Raw genomic sequence first — 15,214 nt, forward strand, 5'->3', positions numbered from 1 at the left:
AAGGCAGCAACAACAGAAGGGTACAGATCCAAATATTGCACAATTCAGGGCTTCTGCACAATCTGAATATTGTGTCTCTAATTATGAGGCTAGAACTGCATCTTTACAGCAATAAATTAACATCTGCATAATATTTTTAAAGCAAGCTCATTCATCACCATAAATAAGCAGTAAACCCTAATAGAAAAAAATACAGTTATTCTTTTTGTTAGATGGGTTCAGCATAGGCATATATAAACACAAGGATCCTTCTCAGTGACCTGGAGGAAGAAGAGAGCAAGTCTCAGCACGCAAAGTGTCAAATCACATCACGTCATTGTGACAAACATCAATCCAACCTCCTGGTCACAGACTGCCTGTTCATAACCATGACACTGTATCAGGCAAGAAAGTAGCTTTGACATAGGTGACAAGCTCAAGTACCCCAATATTTTCAGCATCACATCAGGGCTCTTGCAGACACACCAGGTGTCACGAGCAACAACAGTGGGGAGCACTTCCACAGCCAGATGCAGGTACCAACCACCATGTCATCTACTCGTGCTCTGATCAGCTCTAGCCAACATGGTGGTTACAGCAGCCGTGACCAGGCAGAGGCAGGCTGGCCGCGGGCAGGGGATGCCAGCACCTGGGGGACCCTGCTGGGCGCGGGCACTGTGGCAAGCGGCCTGTAGGCAACACACAAACCCCCGGCCGACATTCACCCGGTGAAAGGTGAGCGGCCCGGGCAAGAAGGGCAGCACGGCTCTTCTCGCTCCATCTCACTGCAAGACCACCTGCAGGGTGGCAAGGCGTGCGTCACCTCTGCTCTCGCAGGTGGCTGCATCCTTCGGGACGCGGCGCAGCGCCGGCACACGGGGCAGGCTGGACCGCTCCCGCCGTGGGGCGGGGGGCGAAGCCGGCGGCCTCAATACCAACTGTCCCCCTCGATCCCGCATTTTCCTGTCGGCTCCCCGGCGCTGCCTTCGCCGCCCCGAGCTGGCCGCCCGAACAGCGAGGAGCTCCGGGGGCTGCGGCCACCAGCACCGGCTCCGACAGAAAGAGCCAGAACGCCGGCAGCCCCCTCCCCCTGCACCGCCCGCCGGCGGCCGCCGCAGACCGCGGCAGGAAGAGCCCGGGCAGCGCTGCCCCGCCGGGACGGCGGGCGGGCGGCGGCGGCGGCGGCGGGGTAGCGCCATCGGCGGGACGGCGCCCCCGGCCCCGCTCCCCTCCCCTCGGACAGACCCCGGCCCGGCGCCCGCCCGGCCCCACTCACACTGCTCCGCCTTGGTGGACATGCTGCCGCCCCGCTCTGTCCCTGGGCGCCGCGGAGCGCCGGCCCCCGGCCGCGATGGAGCTGCCGGTGCCCGTGCCGGTGCCGCTGCCGGTGCCGCAGGGCTGCGGGCCGGGGAGCGGCGGGCGGGCGGGACCGGGCGGGAGCGCGCTTAAAGGGGCAGCGCGCCTGGCGGCCGCGGCAAACAACATCCTCAGGGGGGACGGCGTGGGAGACGGGACGGGGAACGGGGGACTTAGGATGCGATGGGGAGAGGGGGACCGGCTGGACCCGGGGCTGTCCCGGGGCACCTGCCCAGCGGGACTGTGGCCCCGCCGAGCTTGTCACAACGCCGAGTTGGGAGCTGCCGAGCCGGAAGACCTTGCTAAGCTCCGGCGGTGCCCCCGGGGCCGCCAGGGTGGCCGGGGCTGCGGAGGGGCTGGCGGTGCCCTCGGGGCTGCGGTGGGGCTGGTGCTGAGCGAGGACAGCGCTGGTGGCACTGCCGGGAGCTGTGCTGTGCATCCGTGTGATCTCTGACATGGAACAGCACCGTTGTTGTTCCCTTGCGTCCTTCTCCCCTCGGCCCCCGGGCTCCAGCCGCACTCGGGCGGGCGGGCGGGCGGGCTCTGGGCCAGGTGCCTCTGGGCCGGCTCTCCCCACCTGGTCCCACCGTGCCCCGAGCGCCTCGGGACCGCCAAGCGCTTCCCGCGGAGCCAAGGGCTGCGCTCAGCCCGACTGCGCCCCCTCCATCCGCAGATCCCAGCCATGGTGACTGCCCCAGGACGACGGTGAGATGAAAAGATCTTTGTCCAGTTGTGGTGGGAATATACAGTAATAACAATAAAACTCATTTGCTCCAAGAGAAATTATTTCACTGCTGTGCGTCCTGTCAGCTTCCCCAGCGTCCTGACTTGACCTTACGTGTCAGAAATTAACGGCGAGCTATGAGTTTCTCCTCTGAAACTTTCCATACCAGTTTTTCAGATCCTCCCACCTCTGAAAAAGCTATGTGGAAGCAGCAGTATTTCATCAGCCAGGGCATGGGAGTCTTGAGAATTGTGCTGTGGAGGTGGAGGAAAATAGGTATGTTTTGGTATTCATCATACAAGGCAGTGCCTCCAAATTACTGCTGCCCTCATTTGGGACAATGCACATTCAGTGCCATGAAGCACAATGAAGGGGCAGATGCTGTTCACTGGCATTTAATTGGTTTGCTTTTTTCCTGAAAGAAATTTTCTAAAAATACTGCATGGCCAATATTCTTCAGCACCACTTAATCAGGTACAAAACAGAGCTCTTACTGGAGGCCATAATTCTTTCCACACTCCCTGCTGCTTGTGAGCCCCAAAGACAGAGAGAAGCCAACTTATACCACTGTTTTCTCTTTTACATTCAAACATTTGAGAGTAAATATTTAATTTTTTCTTTTATTAGAAGCTTTATTTAGTGAAGAGAGTTATTTAATGAAGTTATTTAGAGAGTTATTTAGACCAGAGAGCTCATGTGGTGCTACAAACCTGCTTCCCCCAGCTCTATGTCTCACGACATGGAGTGATGAATATACAGACAAATGGCTTTCAGACTTCATTGAAATAAGATATTGAAGACAGGTTTCATCTTTGAATTTCTGTCTGTTGATGCAACAAATCAATCTGAACTGCTTTATTGCTCATTACAATAGGGAACTCTCTGCACTGAGGGGAACTGAGATTCCATAAGTATCTTTAAATTATACCAAGTGTTCATGTACCAGAGTGGTGAGCTTATTAAAAACACTCAGGTTGATAAAGCAGGAGTACACTGAGAAAATATTAATTCCATTTCTCATGTAAAATTTCTTCTTTGGTTTAAGTGTCTGAAAATGGCAGCTATGCCTTCATTTACTGAACAAGGTCCTACATAGTACAGCATGTAGTTCAGGTACATGGTAAACAATTTATTGCTTATGAGTCCTTCTGCATTGTCTAAACAATGTCTAAGCCCTAAATAAATCCTATACAAGTAGTCTGTTGTTCAGTCAAACAATTTAATACTTGCCTAGCTTGTTAATTCAAATATAGAGACTCACACTTTATATTGTGAACAAATGTCATTAAGGAGCAACTATAGAAACTTGGTACTCTGGGAATTAATTTCTCAAGTGTCTGGGCTAAACCAAAGTCATGGTTTCTCAGCAAGATCCTCATGAATATGCCAAACAAAATGGGTACAGTGCTCCACTGGAAACCATTTTAAGCAGCTAAGGTTTATGTCTATATGGTTTTTGCCTCTGCACACCCTCAGTTAAGCGAACACATAAAAGCTGCAGGCATCTTAAAGCCCACAAATCATTAATGAAAGAATATATTTTAACATTAAATGAATGGGGAGTGGAAAATTTACATACCAACTGATGAAAACTGAAAGAATAAATGCTATTTTCTGGGTTCATGAACAGAAATTTCACAGAATCATGGAATCTTTGAGGTTGGAAAGATTGTGTGGAGAGCTTGCCTATTCCAATTTCCCTGCTCAAAGCAAGGTCAGCTAGAGCAAATTGCTGAGAGCCATGTCCAGCCAAGTTTCAAATCTTTGACCCCACAACTTCTCTAAGCAACTTGTTCAAAGGTTTGACCATCCTCACAGTAGAGAGCTTTTTCTTCTGTTTAAGTGGAAATTCTTGTATTTCAGTTTGTGCCAATTGCCTATGGTCCTGTCACTGAGCTCCACTGAGAAAAGTGTGGTTCCATCTTCTTGGTCCCTCTCCCAAGGTATCTGTACACACTGACAAGACCCACTCCTCACACCAAACCTTTTGACTTTGGTGCTAAGCAGTCCCAGTTCTCTCAGCATCCTTTTACATGACAGGTGCTCCAGTCTCTTCATCACTTAGCCCTCCCCTCAACTAACTCCAGTATATTCATGTCCTTCTTGTACTGGTAAGTCCAGAACCAGACCCAGAACTCCAGTCAGGTCTAACCAGTGCCAAGTAGAGCAGTATAAACACCTCCCTTGACCTGCAGCCCAGGATCCTGTTGGCCTTCTTGCCAGGCAGGCTCATTGCTGGCTCACAGTCAGCTTGGTGTCTACAGGACCCCCATGTCACTCTTTACAGAGCTGCTTTTCAGCTGCTCAGCCCCAGTCTGTACTGCTGCTTAGTTATTCCCTCTGATGTGCACGACTTGGATTTTCATCAGTTGAGCTTCATGAGACTCCTGTTGGCCCACATCTCCAAGCTCTCAAGACACACTTGAATGGCACCACAGCCTTCAGCTGCTGGTGTACCAGGTGCTTCTCCCAGTTTTGCACCATCTGCAGAGGGTGTCCCATCATCTGGGTCATGGGCAGAGACATGAACCAGCAGTGACTGGCCCAGAGCTGACCCCTACAGGGCAGCACTGGTTTCCAGCTGCATTTTTTGCCCCTGAGCACAACCCTCTGAGCCTGGCAGTTTGTTTGGCCACTTTTCAATTCACATCATTGACAACTTGCCTAGTCCATATTTCATTACTTTTTCTTTGCTGATGTAATGGGGAAGCATTGACGAAAGTCTTGCTAAAGATAAACTTTCTCTGCTTTCTCCTCCTACACTGAGTTAGTAATTTTGTTGCAGAAGGCTATCAAGTCGGTCAGGCATGGTTTTCCCTTTGCAAATGCACACTGACTACTTCAAATAACCTTCCTGTCCTTAATGTATTTGGAACTGCTTTACAGGATTATTTGCTCCATCATTTTCCCATGGATCAAGGTGAAGATAAATGACCTATAATTTCCCAGATACTCCTGCTTGTCCTTCTTGAAAATAGAAGTGACTCTTGCTTTCTTCTATTTCTCAGGACTCTCCAAGTTGCTTTGACCTTTTTAAAAGATAATAAAAATGAGTCTTACAGTGTCATTGGCCAACTCCCTCAGCACTCGTGAGTGCATCCTATCATGTCCCATGGACTTGTGTATGTCTGGTTGTTTTGAAAGATGGCTTTTGCAGGATAAGGTAGATAAGGTGGAAGAGATTTGGAGCATATTGTTTCTGTGAATTGTGCTGCCTTTTAATTAAGTTTTGCCCACCTAAGAGTGTATATTGTAGTTACAACATAATTCAGGCATAAATCAATTCTGTGTAAGGAGAAAAGAAGTAATCAAGAGCAGAAGTCACTATTTATGTGACTATTGTCACTTTGAATTACATTTTCAAGTATTCAGCTCCAAAAAGACACAACATCTTCTGTTGTTCCTTTTTTTAAAAATCTCCATGCATTAACAAATCTACTTTTAGAAAGGTAATCCTTTCTGGAAAATACAAATCCTAAGCCTTCCTACCTTGAATCGCTACAGGAAATTTATTAAACTGTTCATAAATTGAAGTGAATTGATGCATGTATAAAAATAAATCATTCTATCAGTTTACACAGATATATAGCTGCACATCTCTATCCAGACATATTCACTGTTACCAACACTTCAAACATTCTCATGGTGTTTTCCTTAAAGGCTCAGATTCCTGAGTCATGTAATTACATGGGTCTCTATTTGCATTTTAAATAAAAACTAGTCCTTGCCTGACATAGTCAAAGACTCCAATGCAATATAAAGAATGTTTGAAACAAATGAGGATTTCAATGCCTGAATGAGAGGCAAGGACCTAAGTTTTATCAAAACACAAAACAAAAACAGCTAACATCCAATTTCATTTCTTTTAAGCCAATACCTCAATTTTTTTAAACTTTTGGCAGGAGATTACCAATAACTGCATTATGATGGGAATATTAAAAACTGCAGTAGAGGAGGGGACAAGTTTGAAACATCTCAAATTCTTCCTTAAGTCTCTACAAGCCTGTCTGAGTTGAAGGCTGTGGCATGGAGGGAGCCAAGGGTAATTGCAATAAGAAAAACCAAACACAGAGTGAATCGAAGTAGGAGGACGCAGGGTTCTCTGCCTCTCAGCATTTTTCAATCTACATGGTGCTTTCTGAATACTTACAAGGCAAAACTAATGCCAAAGAAAGGGTCTTGGTACGGAACTGGAGCCCCTGAACAGCTCCTGCATAGGGACCAACCTCCTCCCTGTCAGATTCAAACAGCAGATGGAGTCCCTCAGGCTCAGATGAGTGTATTTCACAGCAAAAGTTATATCATATTAAATTAAATTTGTCTCTAAATCTTTGCTCTATGTAAGAATTAATCCTCATGAATGATTGTAAAATATATAATCGCTTGAGGAAAAAGTCTATCTGGGATTAAACTGAACAGTTAGGCTTAACTCAGGCTACAGCAGGTATCCTGGAGCAGTTCCCTGGGGCTCTGACACCTGGGTCAAACAGCATGAGCCAAGAGACAGCGAGCAGGGAAAGCACTTTGTCTTGCTCACAGAAAATCACGTCTGCACAAAAGTAACACAATATTACTGACAGCTTGTATACTCTTGTGCAGGGAAATAATTTCTTCTGAGGTGAAGATATCCAATTTTAGCCTCTGTGCTGAGACTTATAAATGCAAGGAAAGCTTCCTTTGGTGGTACTATCACACAGCACTATGTACAGAAAAAAATATCAACCCAACCTTCCTCCTGTGGGAGGGCAGGAAAGTAACTATTCTGAGAAGGAAGGTGTAGAGTAGACATTTGAGTAGGGTAGAGAATTAGAATAGAATAGAGAACAAGTTGGCAGTAATGGCAGAAGTGATCATAATGTGACCAGAAGCTTGGCTGAAGCCACCGACCCATATCAGTTATGCCATCTGGCATGTGACAAATTCATTTCAGTCATCACTGACTGGGGCTGCTTTAAAGTGAGAGATGGAGCATTAAAGGGCTCTGGGTCTCATTGCTAGCTAGTACTGCGTTTCCAACAGAGTAGCCAGATTGTAATGTTGATATTTGTTCTTTCTTTCCCCAATTTAGAATAATTAAGATCTTGGGGAAACGAAATGTTGTTAAGAAGTACCGTGGTTATTTTATTGTACTGACAAAACTGTAATTTTCCTCTTATTCTGATAATTACGTCAACTAAGTCTGTGGATGTTTGCTTTATTATTACATTTGTCAGCATCTGTCACTGTAAAATCTCTGATAAATGCCCTCAATTTCTCTTCTAGAGTAATGTCATTAGCCTTTAAGTGAGCAAAATACTTAATTTGTTGCCATAGCAGTGGAGTTTGAGAAATACATGGTGACCTGCATAAAGAATTAGCACAAATTTGATCAGCATGCACTACAACTGTTAAAAAACCAGAGACTGGATATACTGCTCTAAGAGGCACAGTCTTTGTGACAACTGACACACCAAGTTTGTGGAAATCAGCACCACTCTGGCTGAATTATATCTCCCCTGCAAACAGCTGGGGTTTTTTCTTATCTTTAATATCAGATTTGTGCAGAATTGACTATACCACCTACCTACATGGCTAAAATAAAAGCACATTGTAGTGGTAGTAATGCTTTAGGAATCAGAATGACAAGTGTCAAAATATTGCCTTCTTAAACCTATCATAGCATCATGGCCCAAAGGCAAAGAAATGAACAGAGAAATCAAGAAAACCAGATACTTACTTTGCTTTAGTATTTCTACACTCAAGTAAAATCATTTGTAAGATGTCTCTGCTGGGAAAAAACAGTTACAGAGAGCAAAAGAAGGTGTGAGACTTTCCACAAGGAAGGGAAGAGAAAGCATGTGACACTCAACACGGCTGACATCCTTGGTGTTTTACCACACCTGTACCAAGTTTGTGACCCAGGTGAAGACCCTGGCTCAGTAACAACTAAAGCTGACTGACCTTGCTCCTGATTTGAAGGCTGCCTCCCTAGAAGCCAGTGAGCTGTCTGGTCTCTCCTCCAAATTGGTTTGCTGTACACAGGAGTCTAGGAGCAGCCTAAGATGAAACAAAAGCTGGACTATCAGAGACAGGAACCTTGGTGGAAACAGAAAGTGAACTAAATTGATAGAACTGGGACACTCCTGAAGCAGCCTGCAGGAAAGCTGCTGCACTTCACATGGGAATGTATTTTTTTCATCTGCAGATCCTTACAAATTGTCCTATCTATTGCTAATTCAGGCTTCCTGACAATTGCATAATATTCCCCAACTACTTTTTACAGACCCAGAGTGTTTATGGACCATAAGCTGAACACTACTGGGCCCCTTAATTTAAGTGTAAGCTCATCCAGAGCATTCATCCTTAAGAAGAGACAACAGAGTGGCTGAAAGACACTTCCACTTACTCAGAACTATGAGTATTTTAGCTTAATTGTACACTGCAGAACATTACCATAATCACAAAGCATGTAAATGTTACAAAGTTTAGTTCAATACAAGATCTTCTGCCTTACCTGGAATGGCTGCTCCTTGTGTTCCTATGGAAGAACAGGTTTCAGCCACTTACCCTTAGGAATATATGTGTTACCCGTGCTACTTAGAGTCAGCTTAAAACCAGCTTTGGCGCATCTGCAAGAAATGCAAACTATTGATGGAGAGATACCATGAGAAGCATGGCAGGGAACCATCCTTCAATTCTGTTTCCACCTCCTGCTACCCTGCTGCCTTACCTTGGGCAAGCATTTCATGTTTGGTGCTCCCCATCTGTGGAATTACAGGAAGGAGTCTCTTGCCTTTCTTTGCAAAGGCCTCCACTGACGTCCACACACAGAACTCAGCATCACTCAGGGAGCCCTGAGTGGTACCAGGCAGGGTCACTGCTGAGAAATGACAAACCCACCAACCACTTTCACCAAACACCTTGGGCAGCTGTAGGAAGCTTGAGGGGAAAAAAGCAGCTGTTGGAGCCAGAGCCCTGGGACTACTGGCTGCATTTATCAGCCCAGTTCTATCTGAACTGTGGCTGGTTTAGACTAATAAATAAACACCTTTGCAATTGATGAAGAGCATAAGCTCATTCATACCACACTAACAGCAATGCCTGCAATGACCTGGCTTCTCTCCCTTTCATCTTGCTTTTCTATGCACCACATTCCCCAGAGCTTCCAGTCCCAGGATTAAAGATTCATTTGCAATCAGTAAAGAGAGCTACATGAACACTGAAGTATTTTTAAATGCCTGTAAAATGTAATCATTAGTACTTTTAGGAAGAAATGCTTGAAGTGGACTGAAAATCAAAAAAAAAAGTATTTTCAAAAACCACTTAAATTTTAAGTAGTTCTTAAAGGTAAGTAGATTCTAAAAATTCTCACTGCTTCAATATAAACATCCCCATATATCTGTTACCTCAATTCATCAAACACAATTGTCAGTGCTTTACTCACATCCCCTGAGTATGTATTATAACCAGGCAATCTTATTACTCATTGTCATAATTTAAGAGGACAAGTACAACAACTGAAATGTAATATCTTACTGATTTATTTAGCATTACTAGGTGACAGAAGGATGATGAAATCAGATACAGGACAAGCAGATACACTGAAATGTTCAAAGCTGATTTTTACAAAAAAATTCTGCAAAATAGCCTTATTATTCCAAAGGATGCACCCACAGTGTGCAGGATCAAAACTCCTTGTCCAAGTGCCTTGCAGTTACTGGCATTGCTTTTTCTCTGGATTCCAGGAACACAGGCACATATCCAACACTCATTCAAATCTGTGGGAAACTTTCCACATACACAACTGGGCTTTCACATCAGACTGTTCAACTAAATGACAAAGCTATCATTTCTCGGAAAAAAAATAAGTCAGTATTTCTTTAAACAGGATGAATGTTTCCATTCTCATCTGAAAACTTCAGTCATGGTTACAAGGCCGAAGGGAATTCAAGCCATTTATCTGAAAATAATACTTTGGAAGTACAGCAAGTACAACACTTACACATTCACAGCCCTACTTTAGGAATCTGTTTTCATATTAGATATTACAAATGACTTAATGGAATTTTAAATTATATTCTGCTAATACTTAAGCATAACAAAAGGTTGATATTCTGTATTTTCTTGCAAGACAGACTTGAAATTATTAGAAGACATTCTTTTATAACACATGTAACATGACATAAGTATTATTTACTGCACTTTTCTCAAATTTAGTCTAGACTTCAAAGTATTTATCATAGTGATTGCAAATAGCAATCATGGAGAAACGTCTCAAAAATCTTAATCTAAAAACTGAAAATAAATTTAAATACCTGACAATCATGACCTGCAGAAAAACATTTATCCTGGTGGAAGAGGAACACACCAAAAGAACACATGTAAAGATTAAAGAGAAACTATCAAGAAAATCGTCCTAAATTCTCAGAGGTTTAGTATGAGATGACTATAATTTTTTTTCTCTGTATATTTTCCCATTTATTTACTTTAAACTTTTGATGGTACCTGTATGTGCTGGTGCAGAAAGGATGCAGGAATAATGACAAAGCCATGGATGAAAGGCAAAGAGTAAACTCATTTTTGTAACCTCACCAACCAGGGAACCACCAAAGCAGCAGCCAGGAAAGGCACACAAATGGGACTGCACAGGCACTGCAAAGCTTGGTCCATGGTGGAGGATCAGCCAACCTGCTGCTTTTTCCTGTATTTCAGGGACTCACACAAGTATAATTCACCATTGTGCTTTAATCTTGCCCACAGGAGGGCAGGATTCTCAAGCATGTTTGGTAGGGTGCCTCTAAGTCTACCACAGGCCTGTGTTTCCTAGACACGGATGTTCTGCTGTCTAAAACACAAGGTCAAACAGCAATCAGGATGATGGATGAGGTTTTCAATGGCCAAACTGAAATACACTGGAGCAGGTTTACAGTCCTCCTCCTCCTCGCTCTTCCACTTCTCACAGGTCCTGATGGCAGATCCAGCCTGGTCCAAGGCTGCAGGAGATGGCAGAGCAGACCTGCCACTATTTTGTATCATTTCACCATTGTACATCCAGGTCCAGTTCTACAGTACCTGCAAAAGCTTCCTGGGACCTGGCCCATGGGATGGGTGACAGTGTGGGAACGGGGACTTTCAAGAGAGTCCAAGTTTGGAGTATTACAGTTTATTGGAGCCTTTACATCTTAATTTTGAAGGGATGTTCTCTATTTCTTTTTATAGCCTGAAAGGTGGCAGAGAAACCATCCGGGTGGTCCAAGAACTGCCAGTGAAAATGCTGAGAATCCAATGATTGTCTCCTAAATTAAAGAAATAAGGTTAAATAAAGCTAAACAAATTGAAATGCTCCCAAACTGATATGTCCATTGCCAAGCAAATTATGTGGTATTATTGAACTTCTGCAGCTATAAATCCAGAGATGTGACAGGCTCTAAAGGAAAAATAATCCACAGAGGATTATTTTATGTGTTTGAACTAAAAGTACTAGCAATCTATGGCAGTTGGAAAGAAAAGTATCTTAGTCCATTCCATGCACCAAGATGCTTATACAAGACACATTTAAAACCATAAAAGGCACATTAAAAGATATTAGGTTTAGTTAGTTTCCTACAGGTTCTTAGTTTCCTACAGATTCAGTAAATTTTGTGCCTATTTCTTGAGGTTTTTATAAATAAAATCTTTATAGAAATAGTATTATTGGCTTAATAGTTACAGTAGCACAGTTTACCACTCCACTATTCAGATAAAGGAGCTTTGGGTATTTACCAACACTGGGAGTTGATACAATAATGCAGAGAGTTGCTGCTTAATTTTTAGTTAAATAAATTGAGTTGGTCTTCTATAATCACATGGTGGAATACTTGTGCTGGGGACTATAATCAAAGATTATAAAAGGCACCCCATCGAAATGGATTTTGTGACATGTCTCTGTAGGATGCTATGTCAGCATTCCCTTCCTCTCAGGCACAAATTTCCCTTCTAGGAAGTGGAAGGAGACAAACTTATTTGAGGAGTGGAGGGAGCTCCTGGGCAGAGCTGGCTTCTAGTCAAGAAGAAGAAAACAAATATTTTCTATATGAAAAAGAACAGCAAGAGAAAGCTCTTCCAAGAAGATAGGCTTGCATGAGAGTAAAAAAAAAAAAAAAGGCTCAAACACAACTCACCAGCAGTCCCACTTTGTCCTCAGGTGGGGAGCTGTGGATCCAGCGAGTGCTCCAAGTGGCAGACCTGAAGCAGAAGAGCCGGGACCCAAAATGCTTTACAGGGCTCATTATTTTTATTTTAGCCCGAGGAGGAGAGAGCACAGCTGGGATATCCTGACTAACGAGTGACTACTGCTGCCGGGAATTTCTCAGCCCTCTGTTATCTTCTATTGCTCCAAGCCTGTAGAATGCTGAATCCCCTTCAATGAAGACTGCCTGCCAGTGAAGTCCTTCGTTTTTAAGCTGGGTGCCAGCGGCAGCGCCGCAGTCGCTGGGTGAGGAGCAGCAGGAGCGTGGCCGTGCCCGCTGCCCGGAGAGCAGCACGGGGATGGGGCAGCCGCCTCCCACGGCCTCATGGGGTTGTGCTGCTGAGCCCGGGCGCTGGGAGGAGTCTGTCTGTGCTGCTCATGCTGTGAGCAAAATGGAGAAAGCTGTCCGTCTTCCCATCTACAAAAACCTTAAAAGTCTTTTTCCCCCTGTCCATATGTGTCTACACGCAAATTGCTTGCACCCCAATTAAACACTCTCTGGAATTCCTGTTTGCAGATCACTTACTACTTTCATTTAAGAAACTGACCCATCAATGACCAGTACCTTGAATAAAATACTCCCCTGCTCCCACTGCAGAGAATATCTCCTTCGTGCACACCCTACCCAAACCATCATTAATCCATGTGCACAGTGGAGCTGTGAGGCTTCCCTGCTGAGAAAGCAGCCTTCCACAGCAGGGAAATGTGAAGCTACCTGCCTGGGCTCTGGATCAAAGCAAAATGTGTGATAGGGTAACAGGCAAAGGCAGAAAAATGTTACCAGCATTTCTGGTAGGAGATTATTTAAGCACACAGTGGCTGGGCAGACACAGAGATGGACATGTCTGCTCCTCTGCATGCAGAACTGGAGAGCCACAGTGCCATGGCACTAAGCCCAAGCTTAGGAGCTGTTAGCCCAGGAACAAGCACTGTGCTAATTGAGCAACTCATCTTGCAAACTGGGGCTGGTTTATGGCTAGTCAGCTGTCAGCCACAGCAATCAGACATCTGACACAGCAATCAGCAATCAGACATCTGCATATCTGTTTAGAATGTGTTGCTTGTGCACTCAGAGGTGGAGAGGCAGGGCAGTAAATAATCCTCCCCTCAGCTATGGACTGTGCCATTTCCAGGATGGACATTTCTCATAGATGAAATCTGTGCCTGTTATATGCAGACATGAAGATTTTTACTCAGCTGCAGTAAACAGGTGATTTATTCAATCCCCTACTCATTTCTAAATACATTTTATTATTTTTTGCTGTGCTTTCTCCTGCTTTTAATTATCAAATCCTGAATCAGATAACTATAGCATCCTCCTCTAGGCTATAAGTCAGAGTACACCCTTGAAGCTCACCTCCAAGACAGCTGGCAACACATTGATGGTGGGGAGAGCCTCAGCATAAGGAGTTTTTGACAATGTCCAGAATATGTTAGCAAGGTGTGGAGAGCAAAGAGTTAGAAGTCTACACAAACAAACAGTGCTGGATCAGTAATTAAACAGACATATCTGGCATGTTATCTGCCAGAGCTGTGGTTTGGTTATCTTGGTAAATTTAATTGCTTGATTTTATGGAGGATGAAACAAGGTTTTCTTCCTGTAAATTCTCCCCAAACACTAAATATCCTACCTGTCTGTAACAGATACAGAATTATCCAGAAATAAATATGTCTGAAAGATGTGTCTAAAGTAACCAGAAAGCAAAAGACTGATTTACATTCATCAGCTGAGGCAATAGCAGCTAAGCACATGGTGGATAACCCTAAGCAACCAAACTTCCTGTGCCAGACCTTCTGACAGCAAGAGATTGTCTTAGATACACGATATTTTAAAATAATAGGGTTTGAGTTGTGCTACTTGTTTTCAGGTATTTGCTTTTGTGTCTCATGTTCTCTCCATTGACTTTCTTCTTTACAGCTGTGAGGATTGGAAACTTCATAAATTTATGCTGAGATTCTCCTTTCTATCTCCTGCTCAGACTACTTTAGCATTAATTCCTGTATTAAAATGAAATTAAGCACTGTCCTACAATAGCAACAGTGCCTCTAATTAATCTTGCCATGCTTGGCACTTATTTTTCAGCTTTCTGAACATTCACTTGAAAATGAGGTATAATCTTATTTTTCGATCAAATCTTCCGTGGGGATGAAAGGGTTAAAAAAGGTTAAAAATGAAAGGGTTAAAAAAAGGGTTGAAAATGAGATATAATCTAATTTTTCGATCCAATCTTCCATGGGGATGAAAGGGTTAAAAATGGAAGCTTGGCAAGGAGAGAGAAAAATAAGTTGTTTCTAACACGGTTTTCACTCAAAGACCAACCTAGCACCTGGGAGATATTTCTCTCAGTGTGAGAAAATTCATGTATTTGTGTTCAATTTGGGTTGTTTTCTGTCTGCTCTAGAAGAGCTTTCTCACCCAGATAACAAAGTGTTGTTAACAAACATAACAACATTCCTCAGACAGGCTGGCGGCCTTTTCGTAAGGGGGAAGGGAGATAAGAAGTTCAGAGATTGTAAAACACAGCCTGGGGAAGATTTGTGCAGCCCAAACCCCTTTTTTTTCTGTAACACAGGACTCAGGCCTAGCCACACTTTGCCCCTGATAAAATGAGCATTGTATGTGTCTCTGTTTGATTTTGGAATCCTCCAGCCAGTGAGGTGCTGAAATAAATCTATTTTTTGCACTTTTGCACTTCAGCTGTGAGCTGTGGTCATCTTGGTGTTTCCTGCATGTATTTGGTTCTTACACCTTGCAGGAACTGTAAATCCAAAGCACTCTTCCCCATCACCACAGCCCCTGCTCAGGACAGTGCTGGGCACTGACAGCCAGACCACTGCTATTTCCACATGGCACTGAACAATATTTGTCCAAAGGGTTCCCCAAAAGGCTCAGCTGCTCTTGGCTCAGCCCTGGCCCTTTTGTTCATCCCTCTGTCTGTCTCATTCAG

The 15,214-nt window shown here is 44.2% G+C and overlaps 1 protein-coding gene and 1 long non-coding RNA gene across 7 annotated transcripts in view; both read right to left on the reverse strand.

Annotated features, from left to right (window-relative positions):
* UNC79 (unc-79 homolog, NALCN channel complex subunit) overlaps nucleotides 1-1,401 on the reverse strand; it is a 109,416-nt gene extending 108,015 nt beyond the window's left edge. For all 6 annotated transcript variants that reach the window (XR_011679137.1, XM_071426568.1, XM_071426565.1 and 3 more), the window contains exon 1: nucleotides 1,256-1,401. Coding sequence is in view for 5 of the 6 variants with exons in the window: in XM_071426568.1 (XP_071282669.1) it covers nucleotides 1,256-1,277 (22 nt within the window). In the remaining variant the exon portion in view is untranslated. The remainder of the gene's footprint in view (nucleotides 1-1,255) is intronic.
* An 8,155-nt stretch (nucleotides 1,402-9,556) lies between these two features.
* On the reverse strand, nucleotides 9,557-13,246 carry LOC139589816 (uncharacterized). The gene is made up of 2 exons (XR_011679138.1): nucleotides 12,199-13,246; nucleotides 9,557-11,334 (listed from the first exon to the last, which is right to left on the reverse strand). It is a non-coding gene; the product is annotated as an uncharacterized lncRNA (long non-coding RNA).
* Nucleotides 13,247-15,214: the final 1,968 nt, after the last annotated feature.

This window comes from Agelaius tricolor, unplaced genomic scaffold, assembly GCF_023055355.1.
Source record: "Agelaius tricolor isolate 1412-34295 unplaced genomic scaffold, bAgeTri1.0.p SCAF_5, whole genome shotgun sequence".
NCBI lineage: Eukaryota > Metazoa > Chordata > Aves > Passeriformes > Icteridae > Agelaius > Agelaius tricolor.